The sequence below is a fragment of the Eupeodes corollae genome, chromosome 2 (assembly GCF_945859685.1).
Source record: "Eupeodes corollae chromosome 2, idEupCoro1.1, whole genome shotgun sequence".
Taxonomy (NCBI): domain Eukaryota; kingdom Metazoa; phylum Arthropoda; class Insecta; order Diptera; family Syrphidae; genus Eupeodes; species Eupeodes corollae.
The window spans coordinates 64,526,009-64,547,202 of NC_079148.1; the positions used below are offsets into that span (position 1 = coordinate 64,526,009).

Consider the following 21,194-nt stretch of genomic DNA (forward strand, 5'->3'; position numbering starts at 1 on the left):
AGAACCAATTTTATAAGAAAGGTTTTATATTTGATCATCAATTTCAACTCACCGATTCGTTTGTTTTATTCTAATTCCCATCACCTTGTGAGTCGAACTACCTTATCATTATCTAGTAAATTTGTTCTGCCAACAATTACCTACGTGTGCCATACATTCTGTTTAAACCCCAAAGCTTGTCTCAAAGTCAGCTGATTTTGACATTTGCAAATAAAAACTCACCACAAAGAAAAGTCAAAACATTTTTTTCCAAAAGAAAACAAACAAGCATTTTCCATAAAATTTAACAAAAATATTCTTAATTCCATAAAAATATTTAGCTTATAATGGCAAATGATCGTGAAGTTTTGCGAATTGTTTGGGAGGGACAGATTCCAGTTTGTTTTCAAGCTGATTCCGATGAAATAGCAGGACTTCAACAGCCCAATCAGTTCTATTTAATGGTTTCTCGATTGAGTTACCTTCCTCTAGTTACTGACAAAGTAATAATATACATTTTTATATTTTTCGTAATAAATACAAAAACCAAATAATTGTATTTCTTTTGAAATTTAAGGTGAAAAAGTATTTTAATAGATATATAGCCAATGACCAACAGGATGGTAATGTTTGGTTCGACTACAATGGCATTCCCTTAAAGTTACACTATCCAATTGGTAAGTTAATTGATTTTTTAAATAGGAGTTTATGGGAATAGTATTGGATTAATGATAATTTTCAGGAGTGTTATTCGATCTGTACCATTCGGAAGAGGATGATCTGCCATGGAATCTAACGATTCACTTTTCTAAATTTCCCGAAGATGTTCTAGTTAAGTTTGCTACAAAGTAATATATTAATTTAATCTTCTATTTGGAGGTCACTTTTTTAATCAAAAATGTTTTGTTTTTAGAGATATATTAGAAGCTCATTTTATGTCTTGTTTAAAAGAAGCCGATGTCCTTAAACATCGAGGACAAGTTATTTCAGCTATGCAGAAAAAAGATCATAATCAGTTATGGTTGGGATTGGTTAATGGTAATTTTAAAAGTTAATACAATAAAAACTATTTAGAAATCCCTTATTTCTTGTAATTTACAGATAAATTTGATCAATTCTGGGCAGTCAATAGGCGATTAATGGAACCAACTGGTGACCATGAATCTTTTAAGAATATTCCTGTAAGATTTTATAATGAGGTGAGAGAACATTTGTAATTTGATATTAGAGCTGTTTTTTCCGTATTTCATATTGAAAACATAAAACAAGTTAATCTGAATGTGGACATTAGAAATCAATTTAATTAAGGTTTCACACGAGCTATCTTATTATCGCTGATAAGCTTTGAAACTATCCAACACCCATGAAGGGACAAGTTATTTCAGAAATGTTCCGTATCTTTATGTTACCTTAGGTTAGGTTAGGTTAAAGTGGCTGTTGGTTGGGAAGTCCAACACACTTAGACCAAAGTATGGTCCGTTGTGATACCACATGGATCAGTTGATCAGCTTAACTCGTCAAACCAATTGGAGCTCCGAATGATGCGTAGGAGACAAACAATGTCCGAATTTTTTAGATCGCTGGTATTGTGTAAGTAGTAGTCTCCAAGGTGGATTGTACGTCTTTGTGATAAGGCAGGACATGTGCACAGAAGATGAGAGATTGTCTCCTCCTCCTCCTTGTCTATGCAACTCCTACAAAAATCATTTGCAGGGGCTCCAAGTCGAATAGAATGCCTTCTAATCAAGCAGTGCCCAGTCAGGACACCAATAACGTAGCTAATGTGCAATCTACTCATAGAGATTAATTGTTTTGAGCGCCTGGAGCTAAGATACGGCCAAATTAGTTTAGTCGTTAAAAAGGTGGTGATGTTATTCCACCTAAAGTTTGTTTTCTCTATGGTATCTTGCTTTAGCATGAGTTTACGTGTAGCTAAGGGGATACCTATGCTAGCATTGTAAGCCTGCAGAAGTAAAGTTGTTCCGCTTTTTGCAAGTTCGTCAGCTTTGCAATTTCCTGGAATGTCTCTATTGCCCAGCACAGAAAAGGTGAATGTTGAACTGTGTAGTCATCTCCGTAAGAGATGATCGACAATTTAGAGCTGTTAGTGAGTTAGTGGAGACATATTATGGGGACTTTAACGCAGCTTGGCTATCCGAGAAGATGCGTATATCATTAGTTGATATAACGTTTTCTCTGAGCCATGATAGGACCTCTTTTATAGCAAGGATTTCAGCTCGGAACACGCTACAATGATCGGGTAGACGAAAGGAGGGACTTAAGTTTAGTCTATCTGAGTATACGCCTCCACCAACCCCATCCTCCGTTTTTGATCCGTCTGTATAAAAGTTTATTGGATCATCGTTAAAAAATGATGTATTCTCCCAAGAAGACCTGGGAGGTATAGTCACTTTGAAGCTATAGTTATTAAACTGAGGATGGGGTATGGTGTAGTCAATATTACCGCTTATAGTTCTGAACGAGTTCAAAATAGTGGTGTGGCGAATTCCATTATTGGTCCACAGAGAGAAATCTTGAAGCCGTATGGCTGTATTAGCGGCCGTTTGCTTGCTGAAAATGTCCAGCGGTATTAGATGGAACAGAACATCAAGTGAGGCAGAGGGGGTGAGCGAAGTGCTCCTCCCTTACACAGGCAGGCTGTTCGTTGGACTTTGCTGAGTTTATCGCGATTTGTCGCTATATCTAGCGCCGTCCACCATACCGCTACTCCATAAGTAAGGATCGGCCTTATGACCGAGATATATAGCCAGTGTGTAATGCGGGGCTGTAGGCCCCATTTATTACCAATGGCCTTTTTAGAGGAGAACAGGGCTACTGTGGCCTTGTTTATTCTCTCTTGAATATTAGGTTTCCAACTTAATTTCTTATCCAAAATGAGACCCAAGTATTTTGCTTGTTCAGAGAATTTAAGTTGTGCACCGTTTATGAGGGGAGGGTCAATGAGTGGGACTTTGTATTTCCTTGTGAAGAGGACAAGGTCGGGTTTTTGTGGGTTAACGCCTAGTCCACACCGATTTTCTCTTAGCCAGGAGAGAACTTCTTTGATCGCTAAAATTTCCGCTTGAAAGACGCTACAATGATTAGGGAGGCGGAATGAGATGCTTAGATTAAGCTTTTCTGAGTACCCACCACTACCAACTCCCTCATTTGTCTTGGATCCATCTGTATAGAAATGAATACTTTTGTTATCCAGGAGTTTTTTGTCTTCCCATTCATCTCTGGATGGAATGGGTACCTGGACGTTTTTTCCAAATAGGGGTTTAGGAATAGTGTAGTCTATGTACTTTGGTATAGAACCAAAGAGGTTCAAAATGATGGAGTGCCCCACATTGTTGTTGGTCCATTGAGATAAGGCGTCGAATCTAACCGCTGTACTCGCTGCCACTTGCTTACCAAAAATGTCGCGGGGTGTCAGATGAAGGAGAGTGTCTAACGCTGCTGAGGGTGTGGTTCTCAATGCCCCGCTTATGCAGAGACATGCAGGCGTTGGACTCTGCTGAGTTTGTCGTAGTATGTGACTTTCTCCAGTGCAGTCCACCATACTGCAACCCCGTACATAAGTATTGGTCGGATGACCGATGTGTATAGCCAGTAGGTTATGCGAGGTTGATAACCCCATTTGCTTCCTATGGCTTTCTTGCAAAGGAAAAGCTGTAGCTTTTTTAACTCTTTCCTGTATATTAGATTTTCAACTTAATTTTTTGTCCAATATCAGACCAAGGTATTTGGCTTTTTATTGAAGGAGGTACAATTACTGGGATATTGTATTTCCGTGTAAAAAGGACGAGGTCCTTTTTTTAGGATTAATACTAAGTCTGCAGTGATCATCCCATTTAGTGAGCATATTGAGTGCATTTTGGAGGAGGTCTCTCAGGATGTTCCCCTTTGACGGCGATAGCAACATCATCGGCATACGCAACCATTCTGTAGCCTTCCCTCTCAACGGATATTAGTAGTTCGTTAACCACTATGTTCCACAGGAGAGGGGACAGAACACCACCTTGCGGAGTGCCTCTACTGACAGACCTTTTTGTGCAAAAATCTCCCAAACTAGAGTTGATGATCCTGCTTTTTAGCATTAAATTAATCAACTCACAGAATGAGTATTCGACGTTTAAGGTTGCGCCCTCAATATCCAGGAAGGCCACCATAGTATATTCCTTTTTCTCTAGGGAGTAGTCAATAGTTCTTACCAGAGTGTGCAAGGCTGTTTCTGCCGATTTCCCTTTGCAGTAAGCATGCTGAGACATTGATAGTCTCTTCTCAATGTTGTTACGTAAATGGATATCGATCAATCGTTCCAGAGTTTTGAGAATGAAAGATGATAGGCTAATAGGTCTTAGATCCTTAGGGTTGACATGTGAGCATTTGCCCGCCTTGGGAATGAAAACTACCTTTACATCTCTCCATCGCTGAGGTATATAGACCAGATTTAAAGATCATCTCAATGATGGGCGAAGTTGTATATTGTAGCTCAGCTGGTATGATTTGATCTGGACCTGGAGATTTGTAAGACCCAGGACTGTATGTTGTATTAACGGGTTAGGAGCTATCTGGGAAGTGGGTGTCTAATAGCAGGTTTAGCGTTTCTTCGCAAGAGTTAGTCCATGTACCATCTGAGTTTTTAAGACAACTAGGCATGGTTGGATTTGTCGAGAGAATCTTCCTTATCCTTGATGCCTCCGTGGATTCTTCTATTGAGTTACAGAAGGATCTCCATGAGGATCTTTTGGCTATTCTCAATTCTAGTTTATACTTTTTGAGGGATTCTTTATAGGAATCCCAATCTTGGGGATGTCTAGTCTTTTTTGCTCGATTGAAAAGCCTTCTACAACCTCTCCTGAGTATATCTAGTTCAGCAGCCCACCAATATGGTTTCTTCTTTCCCCGCACTGTGGTGAGGGGGCAGGCAGTTTTCATGGCTTTATTGAGGGCTGCTGTAAGTTCATCGACCTTTTGATCGAGTTCAAGAGCGCACAAGGGCGGATCCGAAAGTTCTGGTTTAATCAGATTTTTCAGAGTCGCCCTATATTTTGGCCAATCTGTTTTCCTATATTTCCGGAATTGGATCGGTTTTGGGGTCCCTTCAATAAGTGAGAATTGGATGTATCTATGATCGGAGAACGAGTTTTCCTTTGATACTCTCCAATTCAATATTTTATTTGAGAGATTTAACGAGACAAGAGTCAAATCTAAAACTTCTTGTCGATTTTTTGTGACGAAGGTTGGTTCACTACCTACATTACTTACTACCAGATTACTTGTTAGAATATAATCAAAAAGAGACTCACCTCTGTTATTTATATCGGTACTACCCCATGTAGTATGGTGCGCATTGGCGTCACAACCGATAATTAGGTTTGTTTTCTGTCTTGTTGATTCAGCGACCGTCTTCTCAAGAATGGTACCAGGCAGTGGACCCTGGTGGTCGTGGCCCAAATATGCTGATACCAGCCAGTAGGTATGGTTGTCTATTACCATACTGGCTGTGGTGACGTCTTTATCACTGAAATGAGGTAGTAAAAATACATTTAGATTAAGTTTTACTAGTATGCAGGACCTTGGGTTACCTTTTCCTGTTACATATAGCACGTAGTAGCCAGGAGTTCTCAATCCACGAACCAGGGATTTCACAATCCAAGGTTCTTGGATGAGAACGACATCTTCTCCAATTTTTGTCAGGCGGAGAAAAAGGGAGGCCGAAGCCGTTTTAGATTGTTGGAGGTTAATCTGTAGTATTTGCAGCATTTTGGCTACAAATAGGCAGATCCAGCTCCACCACTGTTAAATCCAGCTCATCCAGATCAGACGAAGAGGAACCTAATAGTTCATTCTGTGGCTAAGTTGGTCAAAAGCTTTAGAAAAGTCAGTGCATACACAGTCAAGCTTTTCTATGTTTCAGAATGTAAGGAGATTAGTAACGGTTGATCTTTTTTTCACAAAACCATGTTGCTGTTCGCAAATGTTATTTATACTAAAAAATGCTACACTTTCACAAACAACTTGTTCAAACAATTTAGGAATGCAAGAAAGCTTTGCAATGGGCCTGTAGTTGCATATATCCGACTTGTTACCTTTCTTGAAAATTGGTGTTAGAAATGACTTTTTCCATATACTGGGGAATTTGCCTGTTTTTAAAGAAAGTTCAAACAAGAACGTAAGGGGTTCAACTAAAGCATTACTACACTTTTTTAATACTATCACGGGAATACCATCGGGACCGGCTGAGCAGTCATCATTCAACGCAGATAAAAGATCAAGGACCGTACTCTTTAGCACAGGTATGTGACTACAGCTAGTTTGCGAAAAAATTTGAAGATTATGAAAATATACTGCATCAACATCTTCAGGGCTATTAACAAATGACTCACGGAAATTTGTTGCGAAAGCGTTACAGATATTAACAGTTTTATATAACGAAAGGTTCTTGTAAGTGAAGTTAACTGGAAATCCATCTGATTTTTTCTTTGAGTTTACAAAATTCCAAAATTTTTTAGGATTCTCTTTCAAAGAGGTGCCCATATCAGTAACATAACAAGCGTATATAGATAATTAGAAATAATTCAACTTAAACAGAGAAATTGTTTGGAGACAGAGTTTTGAGATACGTTTTCCATGCCTTACTTCTTTTGTTACGCAGTAAACGCAATTCTTTCGTGTACCAAGGATGGCTAAAGTTTGTAATTCTTGATTTCTTTATGGGTACATTTTTTTCAAAAAATAATTAAGGATCTTATAAAAAGTTGAAACTGCTTCGTCAATGTAAGAAAATGCTAGTGTTTCAGCAATTCCAGAAATGGTTAAATCTTCAGACAACTGCTGGAAATTGGCTGAAATCAAAATTATATAAGCAATCAAAGGAATTACTGTGATCAGTAAGGTGATTACTTAAGTCAAGCAAAATGTCCAAGTATTTATCAATATTAGTAATTCTAGAAGAGTACTAATAGCGTCAGAAGAAAATACTAAAGGGTGATTTTTTTGAGGTTAGGATTTTCATGCATTAGTATTTGACAGATCACGCGGGATTTCAGACATGGTGTCAAAGAGAAAGATGCTCAGTATGCTTTGACATTTCATCATGAATAGACTTACTAACGAGCAACGCTTGCAAATCATTGAATTTTATTACCAAAATCAGTGTTCGGTTCGAAATGTGTTTCGCGCTTTACGTCCGATTTATGGTCTACATAATCGACCAAGTGAGCAAACAATTAATGCGATTGTGACCAAGTTTCGCACTCAGTTTACTTTATTGGACATTAAACCAACCACACGAATGCGTACAGTGCGTACAGAAGAGAATATTGCGTCTGTTTCTGAGAGTGTTGCTGAAGACCGTGAAATGTCGATTCGTCGCCGTTCGCAGCAATTGGGTTTGTGTTATTCGACCACATGGAAGATTTTACGCAAAGATCTTGGTGTAAAACCGTATAAAATACAGCTCGTGCAAGAACTGAAGCCGAACGATCTGCCACAACGTCGAATTTTCAGTGAATGGGCCCTAGAAAAGTTGGCAGAAAATCCGCTTTTTTATCGACAAATTTTGTTCAGCGATGAGGCTCATTTCTGGTTGAATGGCTACGTAAATAAGCAAAATTGCCGCATTTGGAGTGAAGAGCAACCAGAAGCCGTTCAAGAACTGCACATGCATCCCGAAAAATGCACTGTTTGGTGTGGTTTGTACGCTGGTGGAATCATTGGACCGTATTTTTTCAAAGATGCTGTTGGACGCAACGTTACGGTGAATGGCGATCGCTATCGTTCAATGCTAACAAACTTTTTGTTGCCAAAAATGGAAGAACTGAACTTGGTTGACATGTGGTTTCAACAAGATGGCGCTACATGCCACACAGCTCGCGATTCTATGGCCATTTTGAGGGAAAACTTCGGAGAACAATTCATCTCAAGGAATGGACCGGTAAGTTGGCCACCAAGATCATGCGATTTGACGCCTTTAGACTATTTTTTGTGGGGCTACGTCAAGTCTAAAGTCTACACAAATAAGCCAGCAACTATTCCAGCTTTAAAAGACAACATTTCCAAAGAAATTTGGGCTATTCCGGCCGAAATGCTCGAAAAAGTTGGACTTTCCGAATGGACCACCTAAGACGCAGCCGCGGTCAACATTTAAATGAAATTATCTTCAAAAAGTAAATGTCATGGACCAATCTAACGTTTCAAATAAAGAATCGATGAGGTTTTGCAAATTTTATGCGTTTTTTTTTTTAAAGTTCTCAAGCTCTTAAAAAATCACCGTTTAAATCGAGAGAAGGATTTTATCGTGAAAAGATAGTTCCAATTGTTAAGAAGAGAGAGAGGCTTCAAGGCAAGATTCGTCTTGCGTGGTAAATTAAAATCACATAGAAGTAAAATATTGGTTTCAGAGCAGGACAAACTGATAACAAAGTCTAATGCTAAAGAGAGTTCGCTATAAATAGACTCCAAACTTTTTGGAGGAACATAAACGTTTAAAATAAAAATAGTCTTAGTCTGTACCATTATTTTAAAAAAATCAGCAAACATATTGGACATTACCATGTAAATATTTAAAAAAAAACATTAAAGCTTTCCAAATATTTTGAAACAGAATATGAAAAAAAAATTTGTTCTCTTACGCATAGAGAAAATATTAAGTTTTTGAAGAAATTTCAATAATTTTTCAAATATTATTCCCAAAGTTATTGGAGTTGAAAGATAGGTTTTCCTATATAGAACTTCCGAGGAATGGGTTAACATATGTTTTTTAATTTTTCAAACATATTTAAGAAGCTCTTCAAAAAGGCAAATTCAAATAATAATAGTAATAAAAATAAATAGCGGCCGCCCTATGGACGACAAGCAAAACTTCCGATATTTTCAACAATATCGTAGTTGACATCAAATACCATTTTTCGTATTTATCGTATTTTTAAAAATGTGCTTTGTAAATATTATATAATGTCTTTTGAAAAAAAAGCCTTCAAAAGGGTAAATTTTGCATAACACAAGATTAAAATATTTTTAGATGTAAAATACACCTGGGAACAGTCCTAAACATTAAAATAAAAAAAAGTATTAGACATGCCCTCTAATTTTATTTTTATAAACATTATGTATACTTTCCGAAATATATCGAAGGCTTGTCTTACATGATTAAAGCATGTCGTATATTTATATTCAAATATAAAATTTTGCCAAACTACCTTCTTGATGTCCAATTAATTGACGTCATTACCACACCCCAAAATTTTGCAATAACATTTCCATTTTTTTTTTTTGTTTCTTAATCAATTTTTAATTCTATTGATTTACGAAATGATTTACTTGCGAAATTCTTTAAAAATCAATCACCTCTACTAAGGACTGTTATCATGTGGATAGCAAAATTATCACATGATAATTTAAAAATAAAACTCAAAATCTATTTTTGTCGAATAGAATTTGTCACACTACTCGAACACTTATGGGAGACTATTTAATTTAGTTCGCGCGGAGAACAAAATATAAAATAAACAACAACAACAACAAAAACTAAGTACTACTTTTTTTCTGTTTAAATTTAAATTTAGTAGAAAATTGTGATGCCATTGATTTAAATACTTTGTTTTCGACAACAAGCGTTAAATAAACAAAAAAAATGGTCTTAGCAAAACAAAAGAAAATGTCAGACATAGGAATAATTTTTATTTGAATTTTTTTTTTGTTAATTGAAATAGGCTATAATTTTCTTTTTTTTTAATTTCTACTCGTAATTAATTCGCATATTCTTTCTTCCATGAGTTCCATCTTATTAAAGAATTATTACAAATGTGCAAATCTTGTGGTCTTATATTTTTCCTTAACATTATTTGAATTTATCGTATACGAGTTAACATTTCTAATAACTTCACATGGTTGAATATTTTTGTATGTATGAATGTAGATACAAAAACCGGTTTACTGGTTTTTGAGGACATTTCATTCCTGTTTTGAATTACTTGTGGCCAGTTGGTTAGTTTCTGTTTCTTGAGTTGTTTCATAATATCAGATATCAAAATCAGAAGGTAAGGTTAGGTTGAAGTGGCTGTCCAGATGTCATTGACGCACGTAGACCTCAAGGGTCCATGGCGATACCACTAATGAGGTTTCCCATGGAAGACTTAAACAAACCATTTTGTAATTTTCAGTTCACTGGTATTATCGAAGAAGGGATTACCGAGAAAGTCATTCCTTCTAATGGAGAGTGCTGGACATGTACATAGAAGGTGTTGGGCTGTTTCCTCTTCCTCCTCGTCCATGCAGCTTCTACTGAAGTCATTTGTGTAGCCCCTAGCCTCAGAGCATGTCTTCCTATGAGGCAGTGTCTTATTATTAATCCAATTGTAGAGCTTATACTTTGTTTGCTCAGGAAAATCAAGCCTTTTGATCGTTTTAAGTCTATGCTTGTCCATATTTGCTTGGTTGTTAGGCAGGTGGTACTCTATGACCATCTAGCATTTGTTGATTCTAGAGCATATTGTTTGAGAAGATATTTGCATGTAGCAAGTGGTGTTTCTATGTTATGTTTTTGTCTAACATGAGGCAGAAGTGTTCCGTTTTTGGCGAGCTCATTGGCTTTGCAATTTCCCGGAATGTCTCTGTGGCTGTCTGAGACGATTCGTATATCCTTGTAAGATATAACGTTTTCTTTGAGCCAGGATAGTACTTCTTTAATCGCCATTACTTCTGCCTGGAATACACTATATTGATTGGGAAGTCTATATGATAGATTCAGTTGTTCCGAATAGATACCACTTCCAACTCCGTGATCGGTCTTTGAACCGTCTGTATAGAAGTGTACCGCATCGTCTTCCAGGGGTCTCTCTTCTTCCCAGGAGGATCTTGAAAGGATGGACACATGGAAGCTTTTACGAAATACCATTTTAAGCGATCTGGAATAGATCTGAAACTGTCTAGAATTGTAGTATGTCCAGTATTGTTACTGTTCCATTGATAGGTGGCTCTAAACCTCCCACATGAGTTGGCTGCCACCATTTTGGAGAAGATGTCAAAAGGTGTTAGGTTTAAAAGCACTTCCAGTGCTGCGGTTGGTGTTAAGCGAAGTGATCCTCTGATGCACATACCTGCTGGCCACTGGACTTTGTTGACCTTATTTAGATTTACCATCTTGTCAAGTGCGGTCCTCCATACGACAGCTCCATAAATGAGTATCGGTCTGATTACCGAAATTTATGGCCAGTGGGTTATTTTTGGGGAGAAGCCCCATTTTGATCCTATGGCATTTTTTACTCTTCCATCAATATTTGCCTTCCAATTTAGTTTTTTGTCTAAAATGAAGCATAAATATTTAGCTTGGTGGGAAAAGCTTAATGGTATTCCTTTAATCTTGGGTGGGCTAACCTGAGGAATTTTATATCTTCTCGAAAAGAGTATTAATTCTGTTTCATGTGGATTGACGTCCAGCCACATTGCTTAGCCCATTTTGCTAGCATATTTAAGGCATTTTGTAGGAGTTCCGAGAGAACTTAGGGGTGTTTCTCAGATACAGATATTGCAACGTCGTCAGCCTAGGCAATCACCCTGATACTCTCTGCTTCCAATGATGTTAATAGGTTGCCTACTACCATGTTCCATAAATGAGGCGAAAGGACCCTACCTTGGGGGTGCCTCGTTTCACCGATCTGGTGGTAGTAAAACTTCTCATGCTAGAAGTTATTGTCCTGCTTTTGAGCATGAGACTTATAAGGTCTATTACTGATTTCTCTAATTTCAGCTTATCCATTGCTGTTGTGATCGCCTGGTAACTGACGTTGTTGAAAGCTCCTTCAATATCTAGGAACGCTACTAAGTTATATTCTTTGCATTCGAGGGAATATTTAATAATACGTACCAGCGAATGAAGTGCTGATTCCACTGATTTCCCTTAGAGTAAGCATGTTGAGCTGACTACTTTTGCCATTCTCCAGGCTTTGGGAATATATCTCAACCTTAAACAGCTTGTCAGAATGATTTCCAATTGTCGAATGATCATGTCTGAGCATTTTTGTAGTTCGGCCGGAATGATTCCGTCTGGTCCTGGAGATTTATATGGATCAAAGCTGTTTATGGCCCATTTCAGTTTTTCCCGCGTTGAGTATGTTAGAGATACCTGGAAAGTGGGTGTCTAATAACAGATTAAGAGATTCTTCATCTGTGATAGTCCACGTGCCTGCTTCTGTCTTTAAAGCACTGGGTATTGTTGGATTTTTTTTGAGAATTTTTCTGAGTCTTGACGCATCTGAATTATTTTCTTTTTTACCATAAAAGTTTCTACAAGAAGACCTCTTGCTCTTCCTTGGCCATGATTGCGTGATGGAGATTAATCTGTACTAATCGCAGCATTGCTACTTTTAGTCAGATCAACCTCCACCTTCGGCGTTTTCATCGTCTGAGGAGGACTTAAGTAGGCCTTCCTCACTCAGAGTGATGCCTAAGGTGGCTTCTTCAGTATCCATGTCGAAGTTGCTGTCGACTATAGTTTTAGCCTCCACGTCGGATGACTCGTTTGGGGCTGTGGATGTCGATGGTTCCACTTGTGGTGTTGCATCGACTTCCATTATTGGTGTTAGTGAAGCGTTTCCTTCCGCTGGAGGGGCTTCTGTGGGGGGCGTGTTGAGCGTATTTTCGTCTTTTTTATATAGATACGGATCACGATTTCATCATCACGCCTTTGGTCGTGGCCAGAGGAGCCGGTGATTCCCTATTGGTCAACACGAGAGCTGATTTATAATAATCCACTGTTTCCTTCTCAACCTTTGGTACTTTCCAGTCATGATCATATCTGGGCAGTTGTGTAGACCCGGAACCATTATACGTGCTCTTGTCCGGCAAGGAATATTCTCCCTTGCAACAACCTCGAGCTTGGCACCCGGCCAGACTTCTGGCAAGCCATTGACAGCAGCCCTGTATAGATCGAAAGATGTCTGATCACCACAGGCAATGAGTTTGATACGATTTTGGTACCATCCTGCATCGGCTGTGTCTGGGAGAAGCCTCGGAATTTCCTCGATGACAGATACAAATCTGAAACCGAGGTGAGCCTTGACCTCTGCCCAATGATCATGAAAGATGTTACCATCCAAATGAATCCTGTCAACGACCGCGGCTATGATCTTGCCTTTGAGCGCGTCGCTGAAGGAAAGATCTTTATTGAAGGCTGTTGTGATGTTGGAAAGCACCTCCTGCCTTTTTGGTTCAGGCTTGTCGCCTTCGAAAGACCTATTGCGCTTTGAAGTTGAGTCGCCGCAGGTCGGTTTAATATTTTTGCTAAGAAAGCCACTAGCCGACTCGAGTTTTCGCGTCTGCTCTGGGGTTCTTTCCGCCGCCGGTATGACACCGACTACGGCTAGAATCCTCTCAGCATTGCATTGGTCTCGATTGGCCTGTGACTTCTTGGACTACTTTTTGGCCGGCCAAGAGCTATGTCCGTGTGACACAGATGTGGGTCCACCTCCAGATTTAGTCGCTACCGATACCAATCCGGGTGTGCCCTCACCCTTCGAGTCAATTCCACATGTCGCAGATTTTGTCTCTCCGGACGGGGTGTCCCTTCTTGGGGTCGCTTGCAACATCCTAGCAGGAGCGGGGAAAAGATAGGGTGTTGTATTGCCGCCCTTGGGACAGCCGAGCGTCACGGATGTTCCACTGACGGGTAGTTCCTTCAAGTAAAGGTTGCGGCTAGTAGAGGGAGAAAGACTCCCGCTACTAGTGGCAACCACTGGGTTGACAACCCATTCACACATCTGAGTTGGCTCGACAGCCTTTTCAGGAGATGTGACCGCATTGGCAGCCATGGAGCGATTTTTTTGTTTAATAATTGTTTTATTTGACTTTTTTGATTTGAGGTTTTCATTTTATTTCCACGAGTAATGCGGAAAGATGGTCAGCTTTGCCGGGGTAAGGCAGAAATATGACGGACCTTGCTACAGAATCCGAAAGAGCTTGTTAGTGGCTGGTTTATCCCCCAGCCTTTCATTCTTCGGCACGGTTTTCGTACAAGTACGCTCACACCACCACTGAAATTGGGAACCTCTTAACTATGATTAAAATGGGTTTCCGAACGTTGCACTATTGAGGAGTTACAACAATTCAGCGACCCAACTCAATCTTACCTAATCAGCATCCTGCCAAAAACGCACAGGACTACTGTGGTGATCATTGCCCGCCTGGCACCCACTTGGACGGTTTGAATGAAAATTTTGCCGTTCAAAATTTATCAGAGTACAAAAAAATTCTCGAAAACATGATGGCAACTGTTGAGAATGATAGAAAAGTATCTAGAAAATTTAGTTGTAAAGCAGGTGTCCCTCAAGGAAGTGTTCTAAGCCCTGTCATGTTTGCACTGTATATAACCGATGTTGAAAACAGTATACCTTTGAAGTTCAGTTGGGGGTAATTCTACTTAAAGTCTTGTTTTATGCTGACGATCTAGTGATTTTATCAGACAGTCCGCTTACTCTACAGCTCCAGATAAACAAGCTAAAACAGTTTTGTGATCTATGGGATCTTAGAATAAATACCACCAAATCCAAAATAATGGTTTTCAGATAACAAAATAGATCAATTGGCTATGGGCGGAATTAGACTTTAGATGGTAAGATAATTGAGGTCGTAAATGAATTTAAGTAGCTTGGTTATACAATGACATATAATCTTAACATTCAAACCTTTATAAAAGAAAAAACAACCGCTGCAAAAATTGCAATAAATACAATGTGGTCGTAGTTCTTCGCAAATAAACTCGTAGATCCAATTTCAAAATTCAAAGTTTTCAATGCCACCGTGAATACTTGTTTTTGCTATGGTCATGTATACGATTTCGAACAGTTGGAGGAAATGGAAAATATACAGAGGCATTTTTTCAAGCGAATTTTTAGGTTACTCCTAATTATGCTATCCACTTAGAGTCAGGCTTACCTCAAGGCTAACCCCGATTTTATGATCAAAGTTATGAAGCGGTCCGACCAAAACTTGCAAACAAGTGTGGGATTTCGGCGTCGGAGTTTGTAAAAATTTATAAAATTTCAAGGAAAACTGTTTATAATTCAGTTAAAAAGAAGAACACAAACAATTCCTTTTACAATTTTAAGAGAACTGGGAAGAAACCAGCGGTGACTCAAAGATAATGCAGACAATTGATAAGCACAATCATACAAAAGCCCACAATAAGCCGCGTTAAGGTTGCAGCAGCATTGAATCAGTCAGTATTCAGTAATGCTACACTGCGTCGGAGATTAAAAGAAATTAACATAAACACGTACGTTGTGCGGAAAGTGGTCGATATTTCTGAAACTAACAAAGCAAAACGCCTCTCATTTGCCTTGGAGTACATCCAAAAGCCTCCACAGTTTTGGTGTAATGTGTTGTGGACAAATGAGGCTGTATTTCAATTCCAGGGCTTGTTTAGTAAATACTTTATGCATTTACAACGTAAAAAAAAGAAAGATGCAGTTCAGCCGCTAAACAGATTTGGAGGTGGCACGGTGATGTTTTGGGAATGTTTATCTTACTACGGTTTTGGAGATTTGGTACCAATTGTAAAGGCACTCTTAAGCAGTCTGGATATACAACCTAAACGACCATGCCTTTCTATCCGGCAATAGGCTTTTTCCAACTATTGACTGGATTTTCGAATATGACAATGATCCATGTCGTAAAGAATGGTTGCCTAAAAAACTTTTAAAAGCAGTAAATCAAGTTGTTCTTCCCTGACGCAAAGCCCCGACCTAAATATCATTTAATGTTTGGGCTTTCGTCAAACGTCAGAGGACAATTAATAAGGACCGAAAACGCAATGACACAATTGTTGAAATAACCGAAATTTGGTCCAAATTAACAGTTGACTTTGCGCAATTTGGTTGTAACAATTCCAACCAGATTGCAGGCAGTTATTGATGCTAAAGGAGATGTAACCAATTATTTATTTCATATGTAAAAATAATTAGTTAAGCTAAACTTCAAAATTTATGAATTATCAATAATCTGGAGCACAATAATTAATTTAAAGTTTGGTGTAAATACTTTTGATGCAATAAAAATGTGTGTAAATACTTTTGACTACCGCTAATCATCAGTTCATTTGCTTTGTTTTCTGCCCTATGTACTGTCATCCTTACCAAATAGATTCGGTCGCTAAGGCATACACAGGGCTTAAAAAAAATAGCATTTTGTTGGACTGCAACAAAGAAATTGTTAAGTTGTTCTTAAATAAAATACTTTATTAATTAATAATAGCGTTTATATAAATCTTAACTTAAACTTAAAAAAATATTAATTTCACGATGCACTCACTGCAACCTTTTGTGTCCACGTCTCGGGGAAGAAGAAGGAAAGACATCTTTTTTGATGACAGCTGCTGCAAAAGCTTGCAGTAGGTGTGTTTGTTTTAACAGGTTTCTTGTAGTGCGTTCTTTTTATTGGTACTTGTCGCTACAGGGCTCCCCCCTATGTGAGAGCGAAGCGTTGTGGTGTTTTGATTGCTCTCCCAGATCTTGTTGTTACGCTTGAGTTATTTGAGTTTGGTGTTCTTACTCCGGGTGCTTTAGCTGGGTTGGTTTGACAATCAGAACTTGCTAGTTTGTAGGCAGGCTTAAGGCGCTGGATAGAGATGAAAACGTTTTTGTTTGGCATAGCAACTTTGAAAGCGAGTGGCTGGCGTTCTAGAACGGCAAAAGGTCCAGAATATGCTGGTTGTAGGGAACGCTGAACGTGATCGTTGCGAACGTAGACGTGAGACGATGTTTTTAGTTCTCTTGGGATGAAAACAGGCCTTGAACTGCTGCTGGTAAACGATGGTGAAAGTCGTTGTAGGGTCTCCCTCAAATCGCGAACAAAGTTGACTGGCTCATTAGAAGCAGTTGCTTCAAAAAAATCTCCTGGAAGTCGAAGTTCTGTCCCGAATATTAGTTGAGCAGGTGTGGTGCCAGATTCGTTCACCATTGACCGGAGTCCAAGGAGGACGGCAGGTAGGGCAGTCACCCAACTCTCAGAATGATTTGCGGTTAGAGCTGTTTTTAGTGAGCGATGCCATCGCTCTACCACCCCGTTGGACTGCGGATGATAAGCCGTAGTGTGGATACGTTGACAGCCGAGAACTTGTGATAAACGATGGAATAAGGCAGATTCAAACTGCCTGCCCTGATCCGTAGTTAGGCGCAGTGGACATCCAAAACGTGCCACCCAGTTGAAAAGAAACGCGTCAGCCACTGAAGCCGCAGTGATGTCAGCCATTGGAATGGCTTCTGGCCAACGTGTTGCCCGATCGATGCAGGTTAGTAGGTAGCTGAATCCGTTGCAGGTCGGCAATGGGCCGACAATGTCGATGTGGACGTGTTCGAACCTTTCGGCTGCGGCAAAAGTTCCCAGAGGTGGGTTGGTGTGCCTATGAACCTTGCTTTGTTGGCACCCATGACAGCTCCGTGCCCACTTCCCTATGTCCACGTTCATAGATGGCCAGAAAAATCGGAGTGCAATGGTTTTGCGAGAGGCTCGTATACCCGGATGGCTGAGGTTGTGGACAGACTCGAATGCGGCTCGTCTGAAAGTCTCAGGAATGAAAGGGCGGGCCCGGCCAGTTGATGTTTCGCAGACCACTTCTGTTTCACTGCCGGGAAAAACGAAATTAGTGAAATTTAGTTTGGAACTTACCGATTTCAATGTTTTCAGCTCTGGGTCGTTGTTTTGTGCTTTGGCTATAGCATCGTAGTCCATGCTAATTGGTTCATCTATAGCTGCAATACGAGACAGTGCATCTGCTGCCGCGTTCTCGGATCCATTGATGTGACGTATATCGGTGGAGAATTGAGATATATATTCCAAATATCTTTGTCGCTGAGGTGTCTCTGAAGCTGATGGTGGGTTACGAAGAGCATAGGTAAGCGGCTTGTGGTCAGTGAATATAGCACAAGACCGTCCTTCGATGAAGCGTCGGAAGTGTTCGATTGCCAGCTTAATTGCCAACAACCCCCGGTCGTAAGTGCTGTACTTCTGTTGTCGCGTCGACAAGGCTTTTGAAAAAAATCCAAGGGGTTTGGATTTCCCTTTTATGACCTGGAGAAGTGCAGCCCCGACAGCTGTGTTTGAAGCGTCGGTCATGAGGCGCAACTCGGAGTTTGGAAGAGGGTGTGCTAACGAGGTGACATCGGTTAGAGCTTGGTGGCAACGCAGGAAAGCTGTTTCTGAAGATGTTGTCCAGGTAAGCGGTGTGTTATCCTTTTTCTTTGAGCCCTGAAGCATTTGGCATAGTGGTGCTTGATGCGATGCCGCATGCGGCATACTAAGTCGAAAAAAATTTATTGCACCAAGGAAGCGACGGAGCTCAGTGATTGTTGTTGGCTTCGGATATTCTGCCATGGATTTGACAGTGTCTTGCGGTGGTCGAATGCCTGTTTCATCAACTTGGTAACCGAGGAATGTTATAACCTGCTTTCCAAATTCGCACTTTTCTTTGTTGAGGGTGATGCCGTTTTGATCGAGACGTCTGAAAACCTCCTCCAAATGGGTCAAATGTTCTGCTGGGCTGTTGGATGCTATGAGCATGTCGTCGATATAGGTGAAGACGAAGTCTAGATCACCGAATATCGAGTCGACGAAGCGCTGTTGGGTTTGTGCCGCATTGCGCAGGCCGAAAGTCATCCGAATGAATTCGTATAACCCGAAAGGGGTTATAATTGCGGTTTTCGGTATATCTTCAGGAGCCATGGGGATCTGGTGGTACGCGCGTGCAAGATCGAGGCGACTGAAGACTGACTTATTAGGCAGAATGAGTTGAAAATCCGTAAGGCGTGGCAGTGGATACCTGTCGGGGCGAGTTACGGCATTAAGTCGCCTGTAATCACCACAAGGTCGTATTGAGCCATCCTTTTTAGTTACGATATGTAGGGGACTGGCCCAAGGACTCCTCGAAGGTCGACATATGCCATCACTTACCATTCTCTGAAACTCAGCCTTTGCTTGCATGTAATACTTAGGTGGAATTGGTCTGGCACGACAGTAAACGGGAGCACCAGTTGTTTCCAAGTGATGTTGCACTGCATGCTGTGGAGTTTGGAGGTCGCTGAGAGGTAATGTGATAGCAGGGTACCGCTGAAGCAAGTTGAGATAAACGTCATTGTGGTTGATGGCATTTACCGAGATTGCATCTGTTGACGTGAGAAGAGGTGAGGTACTGCTGTTGGAGCTCTGATCCACAAGTCTGCGGCCGTAAACATCAACTAAAAGTCGGAAAAAACTCAAAAAATCTGCTCCCACTATTGAGTGTGGAATCGTTGCACGGGTGAAGGCCCAACGGAAAATACGCCCTAAACCGAAGTCTAAAGCGAGTGTTGTTTTTCCAAAAGTGCTTATTTGGGTTCCATTGACTGCCCGCAACCCGATGCAATCTGGAACTAGTTTGGTTGTGCTTTTGGTGGCTAAAGTTGATACGGCGGCTCCACTATCTACAAGGAAGCGATGGCCAGAAATTTTGTCGTGAATAAAGAGGCGATTTGACTTACCAGCAACCGAAGAAGCCTCACCTAAAGTTGCTGGTTGGCGTTTCCCTGCTTGTAGGTACATGGTGATGTGCATTTTCTTGCCTTTGAGCCGTATTTGCGGTGAAACCAACAATGACCAGGAGTGGTGTTGCGCTGGCGAACTCCTGAATTCTGGTGATGGGTTGTTGGTGGCTGGTGTGTGGATTTGACGATGGCGTTTTGTTTGATCTGCTTTTCTAGTGTGCTTAGCCTCTGCAAAATACTGTTTATATTCTCGTTAACAGAAGTATTTGCTTTTGAAGACGTCGGTGGTGGTAGCGCAGCAATAGTTTTAGGAGACGATGAGTGGCTCATTATTTTATCCGCGACGTCGGCCAGTGTGTTCAGATCGCCTTTGACAGCGGAAAGAATCGATCTCACATTTGATGGCAAACGAGAAAGCCACATGACCTGCAGCACCATATCGGGAGTGCCTGAAGATCTTGAAAGGTCGCGGATGCGCCGGAGAAGCTGAGAGGGCTGAGAGTCGCCCAGATCAAGACCTTCTATTAGGCGCTGCAAACGTTGTTCGTCACTCTCTTCATAAACTTCAATTAGCCTAGCTTTGACCAGCGCGTATTTGTTTGATGATGGCGGAGTCAGAAGAATGTCTGACACTTGCTCCAGGTCCCTCCGGTCAAGATTGGCAACGACGTACTGGAACTTTGTGTCGTCGTTCGGCTTGGAAGCAGAAAGAATAGCCTCGAGCTGTGCAAACCATAGCGACGGTCGGTCACGCCAAAATTGAGGCATTCGTGCAGCTACAGAGAGTCCAGAAATTGCCATCGGTCGGAGATCTGCAGGTGGATCATCGGCGGGTTTTCCCTCGTCGTCGCCTGTTTTGTCTTCTGCTCCATTTTTACTCATATCGTTGCCTGGGTCTTTTAATTAGTGATAAGACGAGAAAACTAGTGAATTATTGCACTAATTAAACTAAAAACTAATGCGCAACACAATTCTAGCAATATTTGGCAACGATATAAGTAGAAAAAGAACAAAAATATCCTAGGATGCTGTTGATTCTGGTGGATTAGATTTTTTTTTTTTTTTTTTTGGCAGCGATGGCGAGGCTGAATGCACTGGTTGAGGTTAGCAGTGAATGCAAACAAAATTAATTAAAATGTTCAAACGCGGGGTCACCAATGTTAAGTTGTTCTTAAATAAAATACTTTATTAATTAATAATAGCGTTTATATAAATCTTAACTTAAACTTAAAAAAATATTAATTTCACGATGCACTCACTGCAACCTTTTGTGTCCACGTCTCGGGGAAGAAGAAGGAAAGACATCTTTTTTGATGACAGCTGCTGCAAAAGCTTGCAGTAGGTGTGTTTGTTTTAACAGGTTTCTTGTAGTGCGTTCTTTTTATTGGTACTTGTCGCTACAAAATAAAGACAACAACAAGAAAAAGCTTTTTCAATTTAATGTGCACAAAAAAGCTTGTTGTGTAAATACTTTTGATTACCTCTGTATCTTTTATTATGAAATATTGTACTTATAAGAAAATTGGAAAAATTAAGAACGTTTTGTTTGAGATAGTTTTAATACTTAGAAAGCATAGCTGTGGATTGATATGTTTCACTTGAAAACTATAACTATTTTTATTATTTTATGTTATTGTGAAGCTATTTATTTGAAACATTAAAAATAAACGATCTCCCTCTTTTCCTTTTTTATTTATT

General features: G+C 40.1%; 1 protein-coding gene across 1 annotated transcript in view; it reads left to right on the forward strand.

The window, feature by feature from the left end:
* Positions 1-224: 224 nt before the first annotated feature.
* LOC129946976 (autophagy protein 5) overlaps positions 225-21,194 on the forward strand; it is a 91,676-nt gene continuing 70,706 nt past the window's right edge. The window contains exons 1-5 of the mRNA XM_056057362.1: positions 225-482; positions 557-656; positions 722-827; positions 893-1,017; positions 1,081-1,178. Coding sequence (XP_055913337.1) covers positions 327-482; positions 557-656; positions 722-827; positions 893-1,017; positions 1,081-1,178 — 585 coding nt within the window. The 5' untranslated portion in view covers positions 225-326. The remainder of the gene's footprint in view (positions 483-556; positions 657-721; positions 828-892; positions 1,018-1,080; positions 1,179-21,194) is intronic.